The 26059-nt window shown below is 39.1% G+C and overlaps 1 protein-coding gene across 2 annotated transcripts in view; it reads right to left on the bottom strand.

Moving 5' to 3' along the window:
• The window catches only part of ZMAT4 (zinc finger matrin-type 4), a 282267-nt gene that overhangs the window by 78942 nt on the left and 177266 nt on the right, over positions 1 to 26059 (bottom strand). The window contains exon 4 of one of the 2 annotated variants that reach the window (XM_023551087.2): positions 297 to 527. The exons of the other annotated variant lie outside the window; for it this stretch is intronic. Coding sequence (XP_023406855.1) covers positions 297 to 527 — 231 coding nt within the window. The remainder of the gene's footprint in view (positions 1 to 296; positions 528 to 26059) is intronic. 2 annotated transcript variants of the gene reach the window in all.

Below are 26059 nucleotides of genomic sequence, written 5' to 3'. Positions count from 1 at the left end.
AGCGTGGAAAAAAAAAACAAAACAAAACCTGGTTTATGGATGAGTGGCTTTGATCTAAAATACAGTCAATGAAGTATGAAAACAGCAAACACTTTGAAACAAAAAAGATTACAAAACCTAAGTGAAAGCTCATTTTCTGTTTGTCTTTTCTTCTATCCCTTCTGAGTGACCCTAGCTTTTTCTTTAACAATCAAAGGAATAAGAAGCATCATCCCAGTTTGTGCAAACATGACTGAACCACGATCTCTTCTCTGAAAGCCGAGTTTTGTGGCAGGAAGTCGAACAATTGCTCTTACCTCTTAGTTCTCCCATATCCAGGGTTGTCCCCAGTTGTTCTAATAAAGCGACTCTCGCTGCATTCTTTTTGTGTTTCTTGCCATCATAATGTTGCTGGGCCATCAGAGGATTATTAAACCAGGCTGCACAGAGCCCACAGTATCTGTCTGAATCTCTTCTTTGATAGGGAGATGCGACCACCGGAGCAGCAGCGTCCACCCGAGGGGACTTAAGCGAGCTGATGGGTGTTGCTGTGAAGGAAAACAATCAGAGAGAACCAGGGGCCACATTAGTCCATTACTGAACGCATTCTCCTCAATGCCTAAAGCTGAAAGAGTCTCAGGTTCAGTATCTAATGCTGAAAGGTCTCAAGTTCATTGCAGAGCTCAAGAATCCAGAAGAGCTCATTGACAGCAAGGACATTCTCTTTGCCCGCCTTCATCTCTGTAGTTGGGACAAAACTTCCTAATTGATTGAGATCAGAATTTGCATATCGTTATGCCGAAATCTGAGGAGCTCAAAAGACAAACCCTTATGAGGAAATAGGAGTTGATGTAATAAACTCTTGGGGGTAAGGGGGTGATCTATTCATCCAAATGAAGCCGATTCTTGAAGGAAACACTGAACAATCATGACTTAAAAAATTCTGAATGAGCGAACTGAACATTTGTGTGCTATAAATGGAAAGAACTAATAAACAAAGGATTTGCCTGTGTGCTCCAGGCAGATCTTTCAGGGACACAGATCACACCAATTGAGGGAATGATGCTAATTTTATTGTCAGTTACTTGCGTTTATTGTGGTAGATTATTTTCAACCTATACCTGCTGAAATGGATGCTGAAGGTACAATATATATTTTTAAAAGTCCAAAAGAAAAACGCTACAGAGCAGATGTTGCTTATCTAAACTGAAAAGGCATCTATCACTATTTTGACATTGTAAGTCCAACTATTAATTTTACACGTTCAACTTTGTCCTTGCAGTTAATTCTGGCCCAGAAAAAAAAGAACCCAAGTGGAAGGAGTTTACTCACGGCAAGTATAAATAACTTTTGAATGCACTACAACATACAAATTGCTTTCATCCTTACAAAGACTGTGAGACTTGAATTACTGTCCTGTCTCTCAGATGATGGGTTTCAGGGTTGCCACGTCCTTTACTTAAGATGAGCTATCTAGTTATGGGGAAAAAAAAAAACCAAAAAACTAAACCCATAGCCACTGAGTTGATTCTAACTTATAGTTATAGGAAAAGGAGGACTCAAAACCAAACCTCCCATTTCCAAGGCTGGCGTTCTTTCCAATACCTCCAAGGACTCATCTCGTACTTCCTAATAAGTGGAGACTTTTTTTTTCCTAGGCGTCATTCACTTTTGTACTTTCTACAAAGATTTAATTTAGTTGTGAAAAAAAAATTCTGACCCAAATGTTTTGAGAAGGAAGAGACATTTAAAAGCTCACATGGTTCATTAGTCAGAATACAGTAGAGTAGTACCTTCTGTTTGCTGCTTTGTCACGGAAAGGCAGAGTACAGCTGGCAAAACCATGAACATCAGAGCAATTTCAAGAAAAAGCTGAGATCTGTGACCTCAATAAAAAGTTAAGAAGCCACATAATCATCTCCCTGACTTTTCAATAACCTTTACAATGAAATTCTGTTGTTTAGATTAAATAACTGATACAGAAATAAATACTTGCTAAATGACACTTTGGTTTAAAAAAAAAAAAAAAAACGCCTGTATTATGGCAATATCTTGAGGAAGTCTTTTTCTTCCCTTTTCAGACATTTCCTCACACAGGGAAGACTTAGCTTAGATGATACTTACTGGTGTTATTTCTACAGGGACTGGGAGAAAGAATACCAAAAAAAAAAAAACCAAACCAAACCCAGTGCTGTTGAGTCGATTCCAATTCATAGCGACCCTATAGGACAGAGTAGAACTGCCCCATAGAGTTTCCAAGGATTGCCTGGCGGATTCGAACTGCCAGTCCTTTGGTTAGCAGCCGTAGCGCTTAGCCATTACACCACCAGGGTTTCCAGAATACATTTCTCAAAAGCCTCATTGTAGATTGGGTTGTATATCACTATCTGGAAGCAAAGCTCAAAGCTGAGCCACAGTACCTCAGCAGGCACCCAGCATCACTTTGCTCTGATTTAGAAATGCTAATACAAGCTACAAATATGCAGTTGACCTGTATGTGATAGAACTTCTATCCACTTTTCTTAAGGAAATTGGATCTTGCTTTCCAGATCTCCTGCATCCTTATCAATTTCCAAGGATTTATAGCTGCCTTTTTTTTTTTTTATTGTTTTATTGTTTTTTGACGGCAACGGTAAACGTATCAAACGTTCGCAATCTGGATAAATGTTGACTCTGGAAGTGTAATTTACTTTTCTCTAAACTGAGCCCTAAAAAACATTTCAGAGTTGATTTTATCAATTGATACCTATATACCACATCCTGGCAGGAGGGATGTACAACAGAATATTCATCAAACAAGATAATCTTACTTGGCGCATAAGAAAGTGGTTTAACAAGAAATCTGTATCGTAGCTTCCCCTCCTGAATAACTCTGCTATCTTGTGTACAACTCCAAAAGTTTCATTTTTCTTTTACTCTGTTTCCAACTGTCTTCCTCAATCTCAACCCAGTTTATATCCCCTTAATGCCTGTAAAGACAAACAAAAGCTGTTGCATGAGATGAGTGGAAACAGCCTTGTATCAAAGCCAAAAGTCTAAATTGGGTTGGGTCCCATCGCTGCTAAACTGTGTGACATTGTAGTTTCCACAAGGTTAAAATTCAGGATCACCATCCCTTTTACAACTAATTTTCTTTCCACTTAACCCATAGGAGAGGCATGGAACAAACTGCAGAACCTCTCTCCCTTTTATGGCTTTGACTGGATACGAAATATGGAGGTTATTATGGCAGAAAGCGTTTCCAGGTTTTACTGCTAAATTTTGTGTGGGTACTTGGACCATCAAACCCATATTTCTTTGGCAAAATTGTATTATTCTAATAAAATTAATAAAAAGTGGAGTGACGATTATCATTTGGTGTAAAAACAGGCTTTTAACAAAGAACCTTAGTTGAAGTGTTGATAATTTTTAATTTTACGTTTTATGTTTTCACTCCAATTACAAAAATATTTGAGTAAATATTGACACTGTCTCTCCTATGTTTAACTTGAAACTGAGAGTTAATTTATATAAACTTGTGGTTTTCCATCTTGGGTGAACGTTAGACTCACCCAGGAACTTTAAGAGTCTCTGTGTCCATGCTGGCTGGGGTCAGGCCAATTATATCAGAATCTTCGACGTGAGAACCGAACGTCAGGATATTTTTAAAGTCTGTCCCCTCCCCCCACATCTCCATCCATGATTCCAAAGCACAGCCAATATAGACAATCAGTGATCTAAATATTGCCAAACTTTTGTTTGAAAATGCCTATAAAATGGAGACTTCTTAGATCTTCACATATAATAAAGTCATATGTTACATTCAACAGCAGTGGAACTAGTTTTTCCATAGGTAATAACCAAAATGTCATGTATTTATCCATGAGACAGATAAAAGTAACAATTACTTCTGTTTGTTTGTTTTTAACTTGCATTAATTTTCCCATTTCACCAACACATATAAGTTTCTCAAAAAAGGTAGCTCATGGTATAAATTAATATTGGTAAAGCTAAATAGCAATTTTAAACCCTTTTTCCATTCAGAAATTCAGATACATACTGAGCTATTGAGATGTTCCACCACCTGTCTTTGGTTGAGACCCTCATTTGCTGCTCTGTGCCATCCCTTCCACATAACTGAACACCTATCCTTCAGATTCCCCTCAATCCCACAGTTTCTGTGAGGCCTCGAAAACCTAAGCAAGAAGTATTTCAGCCTCCTCGAAACTCGCCATTCATTTAGCATTTCTTATACAGTGCCTTGTACACTTAGTTGTCTCAATATGTGTGTGTGTGTAATGGAAATCAGATCATAAGCTTCTATTAGATACTCTTCTGTTTTCTCTAATAGTTGTCTACAATCCCTTATCTTCAATTCAGGAAATTCAAAGTCACCGGAAACTCATAAAGTTTCTTCATGATTCATTGGTCAGCAAAACCTGACCTGAATTGGCAAGTAGTTTTTATATATACTACTTAGTGTAAATATACATACATACCAAAACAGAATTATTAATATTTTGATCATGGAGTGCTGTCCCAGTTCCATGTAAATATAATATATGGCATATGTGCCTTACTTGGTCTCTAAAATCCTGAAATTTCTAAATTTCAAAATGCATCAGGCCCCAAACGCTTTGAATAAAAGATCATGGATCTGTAGCCAGTTTAGCACAACTGAAATAAATCCATATTGTTTTAGTGCTTGAGACAGTTGAAAAAAAGCCAGTTTCTAAAATGTGATTTCTAAGAACCATCTGATCCTGGAATAACTTTCTATGTCCCTTTTAGGGCCTTGTGGAATGTTTGTCAAGGGGCAGGTTCTCAACAGCCATTTGTAGACTGTTGGATGAGTCGTCTTGAATAATAGCCTAAAATAATATGTATCTCTGCCCTATATTTGTTTCTGCCTGGCAAAAATAACCACAGTTGATTTAAGAACAAAAATATTTCCAGGGCACCCTGTGTGTGTCTCCAATCAGAACACTTGCTCACTCTGTAATCTAACATTGTCTACCACCACACTCTACAATACCAGCACCTAGTATGGTGATGCGGAAATCCTGGTGGCACAGTGGTTAAGAGCTATGGCAGCTAACCAGAAGGTCAGTAGTTCAAATCCACCAGGTGCTCCTTGGAAACGTTATGGGGCAGCTCTACTCTGTCCTACAGGGTCGCTATGAGCTGGAATCGACTGGACAACAATGGGTTTTAGTATGATGACAGCTAAGACAGGGAAGTCCTGGGACAAGTTGGTTACCCCAGCTTCTGGGAACAGAGCTGATTTAACATCACACTGGGAAAACAGGTGTTAGTGAAAACTTGGAAATAATTATTCAGGACCTTAGAGGAACTGCTTCAACCAAGCAGAGAGGATCCAACAATAGATCTCAAAGCTTTACTTGTTAGATCATCAGGTGGGAGTCCTTTGCCAGAGAAGGTAACACAGCCGACAACGGGATTCTCAGCTGCCTGCCCACCATCAGGACCACAACTACAACTGCCCTTCACCTTCCATATAAGAGCCTTTTACTGACACTCCCCACTAGCTCACGCTCTCTCTCTGCCTTTTTTTTCCTTTCTTCCCTTTCTCCTCTTCTCTCTCCCTCTTTCACCTATTCCTAATGCTTTCTAAGCTTCGGGATAACAGAAAGTAGTCCATTTTCACAAAAGATTTGGGGGCTTTTTCAACAGAGAAAGACAGCTAAGAATTTATTCATTTTCAAGTACTTGGTTTACTCACGAAAGACATTCTTAGCCATAGTGCTAACTCTTCCCTGCTGTAGGATATTGTGCGGTTAAATCCAACACGGCTGTTACATGGATTTTCTTACTGAAATTGCCCAAAGGTTCTATTTAACCAACAGGCCAGCCTGAAGCTCAAGGAGATGAATCCACTAGTGTAGGGTCCCCTGATTAATAAGTAGCAGAAGAAATGGCAAGGATCACATCTTCTTACTCTAAGACCAGGGCCGTATTTCAATGTCAGCTAGTTTCCACTGTGCACTAAGGGAGCGATAGGCCAAATAAACAGATTAACTCTAGAGCCGCAATACATTTCCTAGGCTTCAGCATCTGTTCTTAGTGGGAATTTTTTGGAAATATGCATTATCTCTTTAGAAAAAAAAAAAAATTCCGATTTCCAGTCCCTATGCTAAACTGTCTTTTTTTCTCCCTTGTTCTCTCCCTAAGACAAATTAATAACGGTATCAACTCTTTAGCAAGTGTCACCTTTTTTTTTTTTGTAAATGCTCTTGACAGTTACATTTGACTATGTCATTCAGCAATAGCTTTGGAGGCTGCTATCAATGCAAACTGACCACAGTCTCCAAATAGCCCAGCCTCTTCTACAGGTAAATCTCAAATGCCTTCATCTTAGCAAACTGTGCAGTCAGGGCCCATAACTTCAACTGCTTTTGTGTCTCTCACAAAGGGTAATACTTCTTGTGTACATAGTGAGAGACCTATTGCTATGGAGTCTATTCCAACTCATGGTGACCTGTGTGTGTCAGAGTAGAACTGTGCTCCATAGGGCTTTAAATGGCTGACTTTTGGGGAGCAGATCACTAGGCCTTTCTTTCCAGGCACCTTGGGGTGGACTTGGCTCTCCAACCTTTCTATTAGCAGCTGAGTGTGTTAACTGCACCACCCAGGGGCCCCAGGTAGATAGTAAACATTCAATAAATAGGTGATGAATAAATGAAGAAAAGTAGTAGTGAATTTTAGTTAATACCAGCTTGGGAATTTTCATGTTTCAGTAAATGGTTTTATGATAGCTCCATTTTAAATCTTTGATAGGTTTTGTTAAATTTTTTTTACAGGGTTTAAAATAACTTAAATGTTCACCATAAGATGTGGATTAAATAAATGGCGGCTATCTAGACTGTGAAATACCATGCAGCAATTAAAAAACCTGCTTTGGACAAATGGCTCATGCCCTGGGGGAGGTGTTCAAGCTATAGCGTGAAATTAAAAAAAAAAAAATGTGGTTTTAAAATTATATGTAGGGTATAAAATAAATTACTTATTATTAAATTATACCTGTGTGTATATATATATACGCACACATATAAAACTATATAGAAAAGCTAGAAGGCTAGGCTATAAATAAAAATCTTAGCAATAGTTTTTTTCTAAGTTGTGGATTATGACTGATTTGTTTTATACTCAGGCGTATAGTCTTTGACGCTTAGGGAAAAGGTTTTTATTTTACAATTTATACGTGGGCCGCATTTCATGAAACTTGTTTTAGTGCAAATTCTAGGAAACACTGCTAGAGGACTTGGGGTGCTGCAACCAGGTCTTAAATTAAACGTCAGAAGATTTTATCCGCAGTGATTTATTTATTAATTTATTGGTGAGTTGGCAAAAAATGGAGAAAGCTGGATCAGTCAGAATAGAACGTAAAAGCCCCAGCTTCCTCTGTTTCTCCAAAAGAAAGCAGTTTATTCACTGTTGAGCAGATCCCAAAATGGCTCTAATTAATTAGATAAAACGATATACCTCTCTTCTTTCTCATATGTGTTTAGAAGAGAATTCTATTCGGGGTCGTTATGAGTCAAAATCGACTCGACAGCAGCGGGTAGGATAGAAAAAATCCATGTGTTATTTCTTTTATGCCATGAAGGAAATTAAAGAACCCTATAAAATATCTGATATTACAAAATATGTGCCATTTAACAGTTCCTGAGAATAAACAACGATGAGGATGACTTAACAGAACCATCATTCCCATCCAATTTTGTATCAACATTCAAAGTCTAATCAGCCTGTTAAGGGGAATTGCTTCCTCAACCACGCCGCATTCATATATCATCAGTCTTCATTAATACAGTACTCATAGATCATTGATTTTCATTAATATAGACTCATTCCCTCTAGTTACAGTCACTGATTGGGTTCTAAATATCTTAAGTATGCCTGTTTTCTGCAGAATTCTAATCTTTGAAAATAGCCATTAAATAGAACTTTAGAGGGGATAAGAGTCATTTGACAACTTCCTCTTGTTAACTCGAAAAAAGAATCCAAAGGCTGTTATATTCCACATTCTTCTATGCTTTGAAAACAGAAGGTTAGAATGTAAGTCCACAAGGACAAGAAACTTTATCTGTTGCATTTGCAGATGTATCCCAGGTACCCAGAACCAGCCCTGGCACATAAAAAAAAAAAAAAAAAAAATAGTGTGCATTAAATAAACACTTGTTTGAAGAAGAGATGCAGTTTATTCTCCATAAAGCAATTTATGGCTTCACTTTAGCACATTCTGCAAGTATGATGAACTGGTAACGACTTATACTAGAGCCAAATGACAGCATCCTTTCTGTCCAGGCTAATGTTACAAACACAGAAGAATGTAGAGTACAATGGGTTCATGGTATTCAGTCCTCCAACACTACTCAGTGGAGATGACTCATTCCCTCTGAGTTCGGTGTCAAAATCTTTGGTATGGCCACAGTTCCCAAACTCGATGCTGAGATGCCCTGAGATAGTATAGTGAACTCTCAACAGAGTCACTAAATATTTTAAATTTTTAAGGAAAGCATAGCGACATCTGTTGGACACCACAGGAACTACAAGCTCCAGGTAGTGGACAGTTTCAACATCAAAAAAAAAAAAAACTTTTTTTTTTTTTTTTCAACATCAGATGCTACATTTCTCTCAATGATATCATAGTTCTGTGAATCTGGGTTTTTGGAAGTCGCTATTTATGACACAAAAATCAGTGAGAAACAAAATATCAAAGTGCAAGGTCCAATGTGAACCAAAGTTTCAGAAGCTATACAGTGTCCAACAGGCAAAAACATCCATTAATAAGTGTGGTTAGTTAAGAATAAAATTAAAATATTAATGTTTCTTTTAATCTATGTATATCAACCTTTTAAAAAGCAACTAAGTTGTTAGAACAAAAATACTTATTAAGTAGTTTGAATGTAAGGACCCTTGGTGGTGTGGTGGCTAAGCACTCGGCTATTAAACGAAGAATCAGCGGTTCAAACCCATCAGCCTCACCCCGAGAGAAAGACGCGGCAGTCTGCTCCCGTAAAGATTCCAGCCTTGGGAACCCTATGGGGCAGTTCTACTCCGTCCTATAGGAATGCTATAAATCAGAATCAACTCGATGACAATGGGTTTTCAGTTTGAGCATTACTATTTAACAAACCAAATGGCTAAGTATTTCTTTTGGCCTAAGGACACAGTGAATAAAAAAAAAAAAAAATACAGAGACACCAAGGCTGTGGTAAAATTTCTGAGACATTAAGAGCCATAACGACTCATGATGGAGTCTCTGGGTGGTTGGAAAGGTTGGCGGGTAGAGTCTACCTAGAGGTACCTGGGAAGAGAGTCCTAGTGATCTACTGAAAACCAGCCGCTGAAAACCCTATGAGTAGAACTGTTTCTACTCTGGCATACACAGGGTTGCCATGAGGTGGAGTCAACTAAACAGCAGCTGCTTTTGGTTTTTTGGCTTTTATTCTTTTTTTGAGAGTTATGAACATCCTTCTATATTCCTTTCCTATTGAAAGGAACATAGAATCAATAACCTGCCAACTGGGCAGCCCTGGCCTTTGCTCATGAACCTCAGACTCCATATTTAATACAGGTAAGAGGCAGAGTCCTAGAAGGGCAGAGTGGGTTTCCCTGACAGGTACTCACTCACTGACTCACTGCCACCCTGAGACGTCCGCCCCAGCAGGTCCCATCCTTAGATTTCTGAGCTGGAGGGCATTGCTGAGATCACAAACAATATTGTGACAGGGGGTAGGATGACTGGTATTCTCAAGCCTAGGAACGGATACTAGCTTTTGTCCTTTTTATTCTGCCATCATTCTCTGCCTTCACCTAATCTATACCCTGTGGTCAGGGGTAGAGAATGGCTGACTTATCAGGCAGCGTCAGCTATTCAACTAGAGAGCCAGCTTCCTGGATCATTTCTTATAGCCTATGAATATAGAGGATTCAAAGATGAGAAAAATGATCAATGCCAGGACCACAGCAAAGCTAAAGTGCAGACTAGGTTTAGACGACAGAAAAAAGAGGGAATGGCCTTTTGGCCCGGGGCCAGAAGGAAGCTGAAGCTTTAGAAGTAATTTCAGGCAAGTTAGTGCCAGGATCTTTCTCTCAGTAGGAGTACAGCCATACTTCTCTTCCCCCTTAGCCAGCAACCTTCCTCCCAAAAAAGGGATCTCTGGTTTCTCTAAATTCAGTTTTAAGTTACCTTAAGCATGTTGATATTGTTAGCTGCTGTCCAGTTGATTCTGACCCATGGGAACCCCATGTGTGCAGAGTAGAACTGTGCTCCATAGGGTCTGCAAGGCTATGAACTTTCAGAAGCAGATCACGAGGCCTGTCTTCCAAGGCACCTCCAGGGGGATTCAAACCACCAACCGTTCGATTAGTAGTCGAGTGCTTAACCCAGGGACATATATACCTAAAAGTAACATTGGCCTTAACACACAGTTTGCCAGTTATAAAAATCGGCTCTATTTTGTATTTAGAACTACAAATATTAGCTATGCATATATTTTCCTGGATTTACTCCAGAAATAAAGTACTTGATATTAACTGTCACTTGGAAAATGCTAAAACCTAGAGGCTTAATGTTATTCTGAGTCAACTCTATGAAATCTCAAAGAAATTCTAGAAGTTTTTGAGGTCAGGTTGTGAGACAGATAGAGCTACTTTGCTCCATCATCTTAGGCCTCTCAGAACACTTGAGTCAAGAGATTCCAGGGTATCAAATATTAAATCAGGAAGGTTGTCTAGCCCTAAGAGTTTAAAAATCATGGCATTGTACCACTGCTTCTCAAATTGAGCATTGAGGTTTATAGCCAGAGGACAACTGCAAATAAGGAAGCACATTTTAGGCTAGGTAAGACTTTTCAGATAAATGTTGGGAAATCATTAAGTTAATTCAGTCCCTAGGTGGAACAGAAGTCCACCAGGGATCCTGAATTATTCAAGTGTATCCCCTACAATCATTAATTTAGCCATGGCTCGGCCACACAATTGCAAATGTCATGGTTATCATGCAGGCACAGCCTAACGTAGATATATGAGGGAGAATACAAATGATCTCTTTTGAACAATTTTTAAAACGAGTGTGTCATCAGCAGTCAATAACTGCAAAGCTGCTTAAAACCGGTCTCTCCAAGTGTGCTCCATGGACAAAGAAAGGTAGACATCACCTGGTAGTCTATTGGGCATGCAAATCTCAGGCTCTATCTCAGATGACTGAATCATCATCCGTATTTTATAAGAACCTCAGGTAATGCGCAAATTAAACTTGGAAAGCTCTGGATTAGGATTCAGTAGTTTTCAAAACTGACTGAAAATTAGAATCACGTGGGGAGTTTAAAAAATTATGGTTCAGACCCTGCCCAAGGGCAATTAAATCAGAATCTCCCTGGGTGGGGCTGAGCGATGGTAGGTTATAAAACTTTTCAGGTGATTCTGGTGCATAGCCAGGGCTGGGAGCCATTGGACTAGATAGAGTTTGGCATTGGCCTCCTTTTACCTCAATCTTACCAAGCATCTCTTCTCTTGGTTGTACAAATGGTTAATGTGGTCAGCTGTAACCAAAAAAACTGGAGGTTCAAGTCCACTGAGAAGTGCCTCGGAAGAAATGCCCGGCAATCTACTTCTTAAAAATCAGTGATTGAAAACTCTATGGACCACGGATCTACTCTGACACACAAGGGGTCACCATGAGTTAGAATCGACTCAACAGCAACTAGTTTGGTTTCAGTTTACCAAGCATCTCTGTTTTCATATTTCATCTGTTCAACTATTATGTTCCAGCACGGTGCTATGCCTGAGACATGCAGCACCACCCTCACCAACATGAAGCTTGAAACCCGAAATGAAACTATTTCCAGCTAATTTCACAGAACAATTGTATTAAGCTGCATTAAGTCTGCAGATGTTCGTGTGTTTTCTAAAAAAGAAATCATAAGAGAACAGGTAGAGAGAAAATAACGTGAGTTTTGAAATAAATCAAACTAATTCAAATCACTATTTTGGATCGGGTCACTTTAAGAACACTAAAACCTTTCCCTAAAATAAAATGGGGCTATGATTCAACCTCATATAGTTGTTGGAATGATTAAAAGTGTCTTCATGATAAAGATTAGTCCCCATGCCTCCTGACCACAGAGAAAACTCAGCTCAGAACCCAGGACTCCTAACTCCTGCTCCATGTTCTTTCCACTGTCCCACGCAGATGCAAATTCTGCCAAATGGACAACGAGCAGCGGCTGACCTAGCAAAGACCTAGGAATGCTCTGAGTGTGAAGCCAGGGGAAAATGTGGTGAGACTAAGTCAGAAAAGCTCACCTACTCTAGTGAAGTGTTCATGGAGCTAGCTGGTCATAAGTTAGCTGTGACTGTAGCAATTTAAGACTCTTTCCACACCATGCAGGTTACTCTGCAGAATAATAGAAAGTATATATAAGAGCCAGAGAGATGGTTTAAGGAAAAAAAGCGTATGAGTGAAGGTTAAGGTATTTGGAATTACTTATCTAGAAGGAGAGAAGCTGAAGTACAACTTAATAACACTTAAGGCACATAGAGGATTATGAGTTTGGACTGAGGACCTGCTGTTTTCCAAAGCTGCTGAGAAGGGGGAAACAGATGAGCCCAGAGAAGGAGGCCTTTAGAAGAGATGGAGCTTAAGGGAGAGGATATCCCTGATGTCGGAAACCCCGGTGGCGTAGTGGTTAAGTGCTACAGCTGCTAACCAAAAGGTCAGCAGTTTGAATCTGCCAGGTGCTCCTTCGAAACTCTATGGAGCAATTCTACTCTGTCCTAGAGGGTCACTATGAGTCGGAATTGACTCGATGGCCACAGGTTTGGTTTTTTTGCTTCCCTGATGCTGAGGCATGCCTACGACCTCTAAGAGGGGCAAGTGCGGGGTGGGGGGGCTGTAGAATATGAGCATTATTAATACCCAAGGGGGGGGTATTTAAACCACAGCAGAGGATGAAATTTAATGTTAAATGGAATCCTCCCAGAAACAGGGAGATGGATAAGATGGTAACTCAAGGTCCTGTGAATTTCTAGATATATTTCCTTCTCCATCCTAGCTGTTAAATGAAACACAAGGTTTTTTTTTTTAAAGCAAAATTCTTAAATATTAAATCATCAGGATTAATCAGATGCACAGACTTCTTTCTTTCTCGCTTGTTTTACTAAAAAAACAGCTCCCCTGTGTTTTAAGAAAGATTAACTAAAATATTCATTTCTATACCAGCATTCTTGATGCCCATAGCCATCAGCATTCTTGATATGTTAATTTTACTGACTGAAAATGAGAGGTCCAGGTATTAAGGTTTCACCTGCTCTATTGACTGATAGCAAAATGAAGAAGCTAATGATTAGCAGTCTGCACTAATCAAGACATAATCACAGTGAGAATGCACGAGTAGGCATTTAACTCCAGTCTCTTGTTTCCTCAGTTAAGTGATCTCAACAGGTGGCAACAGAGAAGCAATCACTCCTTTAAACAACTGAGGACTCTTAGCTTCTAAGCACCTTCGATATATTTCAGCTTTGAGAACTCTACTTGGAACTCTCAAATCACGTCTTTAGACAATGTCACTAACAATAAGAATTGCTGTCTCCAAACGGGATTGCAGAGCCTTAGTTGAACCCCTTCAACCTTTCCTTGGAAGAAAGGCCTGGTGATCTATTCCTGAAAATCAGCCAGTGAAAACCATATCAACATTGCGGAGCTTGCAACCAATGTCACAAAATAATTTGTGTATAAATTTTTGAATGAGAAATTTATTTGCACGGTAAACATTCATCTAAAGCACAACAAAATAAAATAAAAACCCAGTGGAGCACAACAGTCCAATCTGCAACTGATCAAGGGGATGGCATAGTACCAGGCAGCATTTCATTCCCTTGTACATGGGGTCTCAATGAGTCAGGGGCCAATCTCACCGCAGCTAACAACAATGGCAATCTTTCCTATTGGCCAAAGTCCTCTTGAAAATCCTGGGTGAATTTACGGTTAAAGTATAAATTAGTATGTGCTCAACAGACAAGGAAAGTCACTTAGCAGGAAATCATACACAATCGAGAAGCAGCTTCTCTGAATACTGACATTTAGATTAAGAAATCAATAAATTTCATCGTTTTTGTTTTCAGATAAGGAAACTTGTTTGCTGTCTGTGTTACATGAAAGTTTACATAGCAGAATAACCTATGGAAGAATTAATTGTCTTATTTCCTTATGGTCTCACTTCATAAAAAATGAGAGGTAATTTTCCATTACATTTCCAAATGATAGCTAAGCCTTGAAGTCTGGTCTTCCCCACCCCTAGGAGGGAATTAACAAAGGGCATTTATGTTGGTCTGTCTGAGAGTCCTTGGGTAGTACAAACAGTTAACCTGCTTGGTTGCCAACCAAAAGGTTAAAGTCTACCCAGAGACTCCTGGGAAGAAAGAGCTGATGATCTACTTCTGAAAAAAGCAGCCACTGAAAACCCTGTGGAGCTTGCTTCTACTCTGACACACATAGCCCAGAGTAAAAATCATCTTGATGACAACTGGTTGGTCTGAGAGCCAAAGGGATCCCAGTGTTGAAAAGAGGTGTGCCTAATTTCAGGAATGTAACTGTCTCCTTAGGATCTAGGAGGAAAGAAGGTTTCAAGTATGGATACAGACCCAGGAAACTTAAAAACATTGTGTCCAAAGCAGCCCAACCATCCCCACTAATGCTTATAGCAGGACCTTGGTCTTCATTTCCATGGTTTGTTTGTCCCATAGGGGGTGAAACTATTGGAGGAAGGCACTGACACAGAAAGGACTGTGTAGGCTTGGGCAGGAAGACAGGTGAGTGAGACCCACATCTGAGAAAGCCCCAAGACCAGACTATAAGCCAATGGAGGTCCAGCACAAAACAGCACTCTCAGTGATCATAAAGCAGCCGGAGCCCACAGACTGAGGAACTTCTTGAACTATCCAAAAAGAGAGTGAGCGCCCCACAGAGTGACGGGCTGCACTTCTCAACAACCAAGACATCGAACCAGTTCAGAATGGTTCAGTAATTGCTGGCATAAAAAAGGGCGGTGTACACAATGCACAGCAACCAAGTCTGTTGCCTGTCAGGTTTTGACCCAAGTGGGAAACAAACAGTAGTGCCCTGGTCAAAGATGGCAGCAACTGCGCCACTTCAAATGTGTGCCGCTCTCCATAGTCCGGCCAAATAATACAATCTCTCTCATTAGGGTCCTGAAACTTTTGGGATCCATGCAGGAGATTGGGCTATTGGCAGGACTGTGGAGGGCAATACACTTTCAAAGCGACCACCATCTCTGATCCGCTAGCCACTGTTTGTTTCCTACTCAGTTAAAACCCAATGGGCAACAGATTTGGTTGCTATGCAACATATACTCTGTCCTCATTTATGTCAGGAATTACTGAATTGTTTGGAACCAGTTGGAAGTCCTGTCACCACCTTCCAGGGCCGGAGGATAGAAGTAATTTAAATTAGTTTTTAAAATACAGCAAAATACAGTATTTATTTCACTCAACTGACCTGCAGTAATTTGTTAAAACTATTATGTAGGATTATTAATGAAACCAAGGTGGGTGTTAAGGAAGACTTTTAACTCTGATATCTCAAATATATAGATATTTCAAAAGATCAGAATGCAGTTTGGGCATTTCGTATCAATTATTTCAGGTGAAATATTTATTTTACAAGTACCTCCCTGGTTTCATAGAATAGACACTTTATGATTGTTATCCTTAACAAATGATTTAGGAATTGTTGCCAGAAAACCTTTCACTCAGGTATAGGTCTTGTCTGAATAGTAATGCATTCAGCATATGGATTCTGAGTTCTGACCATGTCTCCTGTTGACAGATTCAGAATAACCACAGCAAATTAATTATTTATTGTTCTACTATATTCAATCACCTCATATGCAGGTGAAAGCTGGACAATGAATAAGGAAAGCTAAAGAAGAATTGATGCCTTTGAATTATGGCGTTGGCGAAGAATATTGACTATACTGTGGACTGCCAGAAAAACAAACACATCTGTCTTGGAGAAAGTACAGCCAGAACGCTCTCTGGAAGTGAGGATGGCAAGACTTTGTCTCGCATACTTTGGACATGTGATCAGGAGGGACCAGTCCCTGGAGAGGGACACTATGCTTGGTAAAGTAGAAGGTCAGCGAAAGAGAAGAAGATGCTCAATGAGATGAATTAACACAGTGGCTACAACGATGGGCTCGAGCATAGCAATGATTATGAGGATGCAACAGGATTCAGCAGTGTTTTGTTCTGTTGTACATGGGGTCACTATGAGTTGGAAATGACTTGATGGCACCTAACAACAACAATATCCCTTCATAAAAGTGTATTAAAAAACGCTTTCTGCAATAAAGGTATAACCAGATCATAAAAAGCTGCTGAAATTATCAGCTCTCTTAAACCATTATTTGATCACCCCAAAGACAAAAACGAGCTTATGGTATTTAAGAGGATTTGTGAAAATTTTCTAGGCAGGCCAGATGGACCAAGATGGCGGCTTAGTCAAACACACTGTCCCTCTAAAGCAAAGACCCAAGAAACCAAGTGAAACAGACACGGATGATAATCCTGGAACCCTGAGCATAATGGAAATGTAGAGAATTAGATCAAACATTGATTGAAAAAAGAAACTGAACAAAAACAGCGAATGAGGAGAGATATGGACCACAGGTACTCTACCAGCAAGCCTGGCACAGTGTGGTCCTCTTGAGACAAAGCCAGCAGTGACCTCAGGTGAGGGCACAGGAAGGCACCTTCGCAGAATCCCCAATGGGAAACAGAGCAATTGTGTAGACATACATGGAATGAAGTAAGGTGAGCAGAACATAAACTGGATCTAAGGGGGGAAAGTACAGGAAGAAGGGCAAGAGATCCAGGGATCCTGGCATCCATATAGCAGGATCCTTCCTCTATGTAGATCCAGAGACAAGACTACTCACCAGCAGAAGTACTTGACCAATAAGGTGGGTGGTGCACAAGGAGTAATAGATCCACAGATTTTCAGCAGGAGGTCACTCACCTGACCAGACCATAGACAGCCCACCACACCTCCCTTCTATCACCCCCCTGACCCAGGGAGTGACAGTGAGTGCCCCGTGCTCCCGGTCACCTGCCACTCCCCCCACCTCTCCAGTGAGAGGCAGAGTGCTTCTCCATCCCTGGTCGCCTGCCACACCCACCCCACATACCAACCCACACACCTGGTGAGCACTATCACACACTCCTGTGCTGCTGGACTGACAAAAGGAGGTGTCCTGCACCCACCCACGGCTAACCCCCAATGCCCAGTAAACAACAATACACACTCTCCCTGCCTACTGCTGCCACACCCACCCAGAGGTAATGTGAGCACTCCTGTGCCACTAGACAAGGGAGCAGTGGAGCACATCCACCATGACCACCCTGATATATCAAAACAAAACAAAAAATCAGTACAAAACATACGATCAATAAATGAATACACCTTCTCCTCGCTTACTATCTCGTTATCTGACATTTTGCATTTATGAAAACAGTAAAAAATCAATTACCCAACTATTTTGTGCATTAATGACATATTTCTGGCAGTTAGGAAAGCCAAGGTGAAAGACAAGAATAACACTGGTGTTGATGGTTAAAGTATTACGTCAACTTGGCTGGGCCATGATTCTCAGTGGTTTGGCAGTTATATAATGATGTAATTTGGAAATTATGTAATGACACAGTCGTCCTCTGTTTTGTGATCTGATGTGGTTAACCCCCATTTTCATATAATGCGAGCCCGGTCTTTGGAACTTAACTATGTCAATAAGTGAGAAAAGAGTGTACATAAATATATAAAATAATGCCTTAATGCCTTGGAGAAAGCAGACAATAACAAATAATATGGAAAAACAGGATAAGATGCCTAAAACAAGTGAGCAAAATAAAGGAGCCGAAAAATTTACTGAGGAAGAAATAGTAGTACAACTACCTGATAAGGGATTCAAAAGACATATATACAGGCTCTTCAAAGAGATCAAGGAAAACACTGACAAAACCCTGTAAGAATTCAAGAAAAGAATAGAAGAACAAAATGACAAAATAAACAGACAATTAGAAATCATACAAGAACAACAACAAGAAATTGAGAAGATTAACAATAAAATGTCAAAAATAGATAACTCAATGGAAAGACACAGAAGTAGAATTGAATCAATGGAAGAAATAATCAGCAAAATAGAGGACAAAACCTTTCATAAAAATCTATTTGAGGAAAAAAAAAAAAGAATGAGTAGAAGTGAAGAAAGCCTAAGAGCTATGAGGGTCACTATCAAGAAGAATTTACGTGTAACTGGAATTCCAAAGAGGGGGAGAAGAAAAAAGCAGAGAGAGAATTTCTGAAGATTTACTGAGAGAAAACTCCCCTAATATGAAAGATGAGAAGGTTTCCATCCAAGAAGCTCAATGAACCCATTTAGGATAGACACCCCAAAAAAGTCACCAAGACGTAACATAATCAAACTTCCCAAAACCAAAGACAAAGAAAGAATTCTGAAAGAAGCTCACAAAAAACAAAATATCAACTATAAAGGGGCTCCAATAAGACTAAGTTCTGATTTCTCAACAGAAACCATGCAGGCAAGATGACAGTGGGATGACATATACAAAACCCCAAAAGAAAAGGATTACCTCTCAAGAAATATATATCCAGCAAAATTGTCTTTAGAGTACAAATGGCAAAGTTAGGACATTTCCAGCTAAGCAGAAATTAAGGAAATTTGTAAAAATCAAACCAACCTTACAAGAAATATTAAAGGGAGTCCTTTGGACAGAGAACTAATGACATCAAACAACAACCTGAGATCAAGACATATTACAACATCACCCAGATATTACCCTAGATACATAATTTTGAAAAGTAAGATAAATCAAGGGAGTGGCAGATTTGTGACATTTGACACTGCCCTGCCCATTAAGCAATGTCCTCACCTACTCACATCAGGGGCCTGAGGACTGGTGGCTCCACCCACTCTACCTGAACACCCACGACAAGGGTCCAAGAATAAGTGATGCCTCCCAGTCCTTATAGCCAACAGTATTGGTTGTCCAAAGCCGGGCTGCAAAACCCACCCACCTACAAGCTCTAGGGAACAGGGACACACCTTCTACCCAGGCACCCAGGGACAGCTGTCAGCCCCCTATCTTGCTCAGCACATTATCCCCTACCACACCCAGATAGCTGTGTCTGTTCCAATCACCCCTACGTAGCCCTGGCCCTGAAGAACTGTAGGTGAGAGCCTGAACCACAAACTCTGTGACTGACAACTTGGACACCTGAGCTGAATCCACACAAGAAAAGTAAATGGACTCCTGGACTACATACCTAGAATCAGCTATAACCACTTGGTGACAGGACGGGAGAGCTTCAAAGACATCAGTAATCAAAGTAGCTTACCCGACCAGCCTATTTGGATATATTAAAACAAGAAGCTAGGGCACAGTAAACAAACATAAAATAAATAAATATAATAACTTATTGGTGGCTCGGAGACGAGAGTCAATAACAAATCACATAAAGAGACAAACCATGACAGCTTCAGCAAGTTACCAAAAGAAAGAACCAAGAAACCTCCTGGAGGAAGATAAAATCTTGGAATTACCAGTGGTAGATTTCAAAAGATTAGTATACAGAGCTCTTCAAGAGATCAGGAAGGAGATCAAGCATAATGCAGACCAAGACAAGGAACACACAGGCATAGCAACAGAGGGACTTAAGAAGGTTATACATGAGCAAAATGACAAATTTAACAGGCTGCAAGAATCCATAAAGAGACAGGAAATAGAAATCCAAAAGATGGACAATAAAATTTCAGAATTAGACCAACTCACTAGAAAGTCAGAGAACCAGAACTGAGGAAATGGAAGTCAGAATTAGTGAGACTGAAAATAAAGCACTTGACAACAAATTATTTGAGGAAAAGTAAAAGAATTTAAAAAAACTAAGAAACTCTAAAAATTATGTGGGACTATATCAAGAGGAATACCCTACAAGTGACTGGAGTATCAGAACTGGGCAGGGGGCACAGAAAATACAGAGAGAAGTGTTGAAGATTTGTTGGCAGAAAACCTCCCTGATATCGTGAAAAATGAAAAGATACCTATCCAAGAAGCTTACTGAACCCCACACAGGGTCAATCCTAAAAGAAAGTCATAAAGATATATTTCAAACTTGCCAAAACCAAAGATAAGGAGAGAATTTTATGAGCAGCTAGGGATAAATGAAAAGTCATCTACAAAGAAAAGTCAGTAAGACTAAACTGTGGCTACTCAGCAGAAACCATGCAGGTAAGAAGGCAATGGGATGACATATATAAAGCCCTGAAGGAAAAAAAATTGCCAGCCAAGAATTATATATCCAGAAAAACTGTCTCTCAAATATGATGGCAAAATTAGGGCATTTCCAGATAAACAGAAGTTAAGAGAATTTGTAAAAAACAAACCAAAATTATAAGAAATACTAAAAGGAGTCCTCTAGTTAGAAAATCACTAACAACATATAACAACCCAACACTAGAACACAGGACAGAACAATCAGGTATCAATCCATATACAGAAGTCACAAAAATTAAAAAAAGCTGAAACACTGAAAAAAGGGAAACAGACGTCAATATATAAAAGATGATGGCATTAAAACAAAAAAAGAGGGACTAAATAATATAGCCATAGAACTTTCATATGGAGAGGAAGTAAAGGTAATATCAAGAAATAAAAGATTGGTTTAAACTATTTTTATAGAGATAAATTTAAAGGTAACCACAGAGGAAACTAACAATCCTAGGCATTAAAAAAAAAGACACTGCAAATACAAAGCCAACGACAATGAGAAAGATGAAAAGAAAAACGACTCAGCACAGAAATTAAGTGGAACAAAAAACCTGTCAACAACACACACACACACACACGAACACATCAAAATGACAGCAGTAAACTCATAGCTATCAATAATTATGCTGAATGTAAATGGACTAAATGCCCCAATAAAGAGACACAGAGTGGCAGAATGGATAAAAGAAAACACAATCTGTCTCTATGCTGCCTACAAGAGACACATCTTAAACTCAAAGACACAAACAAACTAAAACTCAAAGGATGGAAAAAAATATATCAAGCAAACAACAATCAAAAAAGAACACGAGCGGCAATATCAATCTTTGAGAAAAGAGACTTTAAAGCAAAATCCATCACAAAGGCTAAAAAAGGACGCTATAATAATGGTTAAAGGGTTGTTGTGGAATGAATTATATCCCCCCGAAAATACATTTATCAACTTGGTGAGGCCATGATTCCCAGTATTCTGTGGTTTTCCTCCATTTTGTGATAGTAATTTTATGCTAAAGAGGATCAGGGTAAGATTGTAACACCCTTACCAGGTCATATCCCTGATCCAATGTAAAGGGAGTTTTCCTAGCGTATGGCCTATACCATTTTTTATCTTAAAAACAATAAAAGGAAAGGGAAGGAAGCAGAGAGTTGGGAACCTCATATCACCAAAAAAGAAGCACTGGGAGAAGAGCACATCCTTTAGACCTGGGGTTCCTCAGCAGAGAAGCTGGTAGTCCATGGGAAGATTGACAAGAAAGACCTTCCTCCAGAGCTGACAGAAAGGGAAAGCCGTCCCCTGGAGCCGACTCCCTGAATTTGGACTCCCAGCCTATTAGACTGTGAGAAAATAAATTTCTCTTTGTTAAAGCCATCCACTTGTGGTATTTCTATTATAGCAGCACCAGATGACTAAGACAAGGGTCAGTACGCCAGGAGAACATAACCTTAATAAATATTTACTCACTCAACCACAGGGCTTCAAAATACATAAAACAAACAGCATTGAAAAGAATAATAGAGCTCCACGACAATAATAGGAGACTTCAACACACCACTTTTGGCGAAGGACAGAACATCCAGAAAGAAGCTCAATAAAAACACAGAAGATCTAAATGCCACAATCAATCAACTATCTCACAGACGTATACAGAATACTCCACCCGAGAGCTGCGAAGTATACTTTCTTTTCCAGTGCACATGGAACATTCTCCAGACTAGACCAAATATTTGGTCACAAAGCAAGTCTTAACAGAATGCAAAACATCAAAATATTACAAAGCATCTTTTCTGGCCATAAAGCCATAAAAGTAGAAATCAGTAACAGAAAAAGCAAGGAAAAAAAAATCAAATACATGAAAACTGAATAACACCTTGCTCAAAAACTACTGAGTTATAGAAGAAATCAAGAAAAGAATAAAAAAATTCACAGGATCAAATGAGAATGAAAACACAGACTATAAGAACCTTTGGGACACAGCAAAAGAAGTGCTCAGAGGTTAATTTATATCAATAAATGGAAACATTCAAAAAGAAACGGCCAAAATCAAAACATTAACCCTACAACTCATACAAATAGAAAGACAGCAGGAAAAGTAGTCCTCAGGCACCAGAAGAAAGGAAATAATAAAAATTAGAGCAGAAATAAATGAAATAGAAAATAGAAAAAAAATTAAGAGTTAACAAGACCAAAAGCTGGTTCTTTGAAAAGATCAACAAAATTGATAAACCATTAGCCAAACTGACAAAAGAAAAATAGGAGATGAAGCAAATAACCCAAATAAGAAATGAAAGGGGTGATACCACAACAGGCCCAACTGATATTAAAAGAATCATAACAGAATACTATGAAAAACTGCACTCCAACAAATTTGAAAACCTAGAGGAAATGGACAAATTTCTAGAAACACACTACCTACCTAAACTAACACAAACTGAAATAGGAAAACTAAATAAACCTATAACAAAAGAAGAGCTTGAAGAAGTAATTATAAAAATCCCAACAAAAAGAAGCCCTGACCTTGACCCTAACAGCATTACTGGAGAATTCTACCAAACTTTCAGAGAAGAGTTAACACCACTACTACTAAAGGCATTTTAGAGCATAGAAAAAGATGGAACTCCCAAACTCATTCTACGAAGCCAGCATAACTCTGACACCAAAACCAGGTAAAGATATAACAAAAAAAAAAGAAAATTATAAATCAATATCCCTTATGAACAGAGACATAAAAATCTTCAACAAAAGTCCAGCCAATAGAATTCAACAGCATATCAAAAAAATAATAATTCACCATGACAAGTGGGATTCATACCAGGTATAAAGGAATGGTTCAACACTAGAAAAACAATCAATGAATCAATGTAATCCACCGCATAAATAAAAGACAAGAATCACATGGTTTTATCAATTGATGCAGAAAAGGCATTTGACAAAGTTTAACACCCATTCATGATAAAAACTCTCAGCAAAATAGGAATAGAAGGGAAATTCCTCAATATAATAAAGGGCATGTATACAAAGCCAACAGCCAACATCATCCTAAACGGAGAGAGTCTGAAAGCAGTCCCCTTGAGAACAGGAACCAGACAAGGATGCCCTTTATCACCACTCTTATTTGACGTTCTGCTGGAAGTCCTCACCACAGCAATAAGGAAAGAAAAGAAATTAAGGGCATCCAAATTGGTAAGAAAGAAGTAAAAGTATTCCTCTTTGCAGATGACATGATATTATATATAGAAAACTCCAAAGAATCCACAAGAAAACTACTGGAAGTAATAGAAGATTTCAGCAAAGTATCAGGATATAAGGTAAACATACAAAAATCAGTTGGATTCCTCTATCCCAACAAAGAGAATGTCAGAGAGAAAAATCACCAAATCAATACCATTTACAATAGCCCCCAAGAAGATAAAATACTCAGGAATAAATCTAACCAGAGACATAAAAGACCTATACAAAGAAAACTGCAAGAAACCAAAACAGACCTACAGAAGTAGAAAAACATACCTTGCTCATGGACAGGAAGACTCAACATTGTGAAACTGTCAATTCTACCCAAAGCAATCTACAGGTAAAATGCAATCCCAATGCAAATTCCAACGACATTTTTCAACAAGATGGAGGAACAAATCACCAACTTCATATGGAAAGGGAAGAGGCCACAGATAAGTAAAGTGTTACTGAAGAAGAAGAAAAACGTGGGAGGTCTCATATTACCTGATTTTAGAACCTATTATACCCCAGCGGTAGTCAAAACAGCCTGCTACTGGCACAACAATGGATACATAGACCAATGGAACAGAATTGAGAATCCAGATGTAAATTTTTCCACTTGTGAGCAGCTAATATTTGTCAAACGCCACAAGTTCATTAAACGAGGAAAAGACAGTCTCTTTAACAAATGGTGCTGACATAACTGAATAACCAACTACAAAAAAGGGAACAAGACCCATACCTCACACCATGCACAAAAACTAACTCAAAATGCATCAAAGACCTAAATAAAAATCTAAGATGATAAAGATCATGGAAAAAAAAATAGGGACAATGCTAGGATCCCTAATACATAAACACAGTACAAACCAAAACTGATAATGCACAAACACCAGAAGAGAAACCAGAGAACTGGGAACTACTAAAAAAATCAAACACTTATGCTCAACCAAAGACTTCACCAAAAGAGTAAAAAGACAACCTACAGACTGGGGAAAACAATTTGGCTACGATGAATCACATCAGCACCTAATCTCTAAAATCTACACGATATTGCAAAATCTCAACAACAAAAAGACAAATAACCCAATTAAAAAATGGGTAAAGATATGAACAGGCACTTTACCGAAGAAGACATTCAGGCAGCTAACAGATACAGGAGGAAATGCTCACCATCATTAGCCATTAGAGAAACGCAAATAGAAGCTACAATGAGATACCATCTCACCCCAACAAAACTAGTATTAATCAAAAAAAACACAAAATAATAAATGTTGGAGAGGTTGTGGAGAGACTGGAACACTTATACTCTGCTGGTGGGAATGTAAAATGGTACAATCACTTTGGAAATTGATTTGGAGTGTCCTTCAAAATCTAGAAATAGCATTACGATGGGATCCATCAATCCCACTCCTCAGGATATATTCTAGAGAAATAAGAGCCATCACACGAATAGATATATGCACACCCATATTCATTGCAGCACAGTTCACAATAGCAAAAAGATGGAAACAACCTAGGTGCCCATAAACAGATGAATGAATAAACAAATTAGGGTATACAAACACAATGGAATACTATGCAAAAATAAAGAACAATGATGAATCCGAGAAACATCTCACAACATGGATGAATCTGGAAGGCATTACGCTGAGTGAAATTAGTCAGTCACAAAAGGATAAATATTGTATGAGACCACTATTATAAGAACGCAAGAAAAGGTTTAAACACAGAAGAAAACATTCTTTGATGGTTATAAGGGTGGGGAAGGAGGAAGAAGGGAATTCACTAACTAGATAGGAGACAACTAGATAGGTGAAGGCAAGGACAACACAGAATACAGAGGAAGTCAGCACAATTGGACTAAACCAAAAGCTAAGAAATTTCCTGAACACAACCAAATACATCAAAGGACAGAGTAGCAGGAGCTGGGGTCTGAGGACCATGGTTTTGGGGAACATCTAGGTCAATTAAGAAAATGTTCTGTATTCCACTTTGGTGAGTGGCATTTGGGGTCTTAAAAGCTTGTGAGTGGCCATGTAAGATGCATCAATTGGTCCTAACCCACCTGGAGCAAAGAAGAATGAAGAACACCAAGACACAAGGAAAATATTAGCTCAAGAGACAAAAGGGCGGTATAAACCAGAGACTCCATCAGCCTGGAACCAGGCCAACTAGATGGTGCCTGGCTACCACCAATGACCACAGTGACAGGGAACACAACAGACAGTCCCTGATGGAGCAAGAGAAAAGTGTGGCGCAGAACTCAAATTTACATAAAAACACCAGACTTAATGGTCTGACAGAGAATAGAGGAACCCTCGAAGACATGGCCCCCCGATTCTCTCTGTTAAGCCAGAACTAAAACCATTCCTGAAGCAAACTCTTCAGACAAAGATCAGACAAAAACAATACTCTTGAAGGGCGTGCTTCTTAGTTCAAGTAGATAAAACCAAAACCCAAACCCACTGCCATCAAGTTGATTCTGACTCATAGCGA

Source organism: Loxodonta africana, chromosome 19 (assembly GCF_030014295.1).
Source record: "Loxodonta africana isolate mLoxAfr1 chromosome 19, mLoxAfr1.hap2, whole genome shotgun sequence".
Lineage (NCBI taxonomy): Eukaryota > Metazoa > Chordata > Mammalia > Proboscidea > Elephantidae > Loxodonta > Loxodonta africana.
Note: the sequence above shows the minus strand (reverse complement) of the source record. Positions and strands in the feature narration are given on the sequence as shown.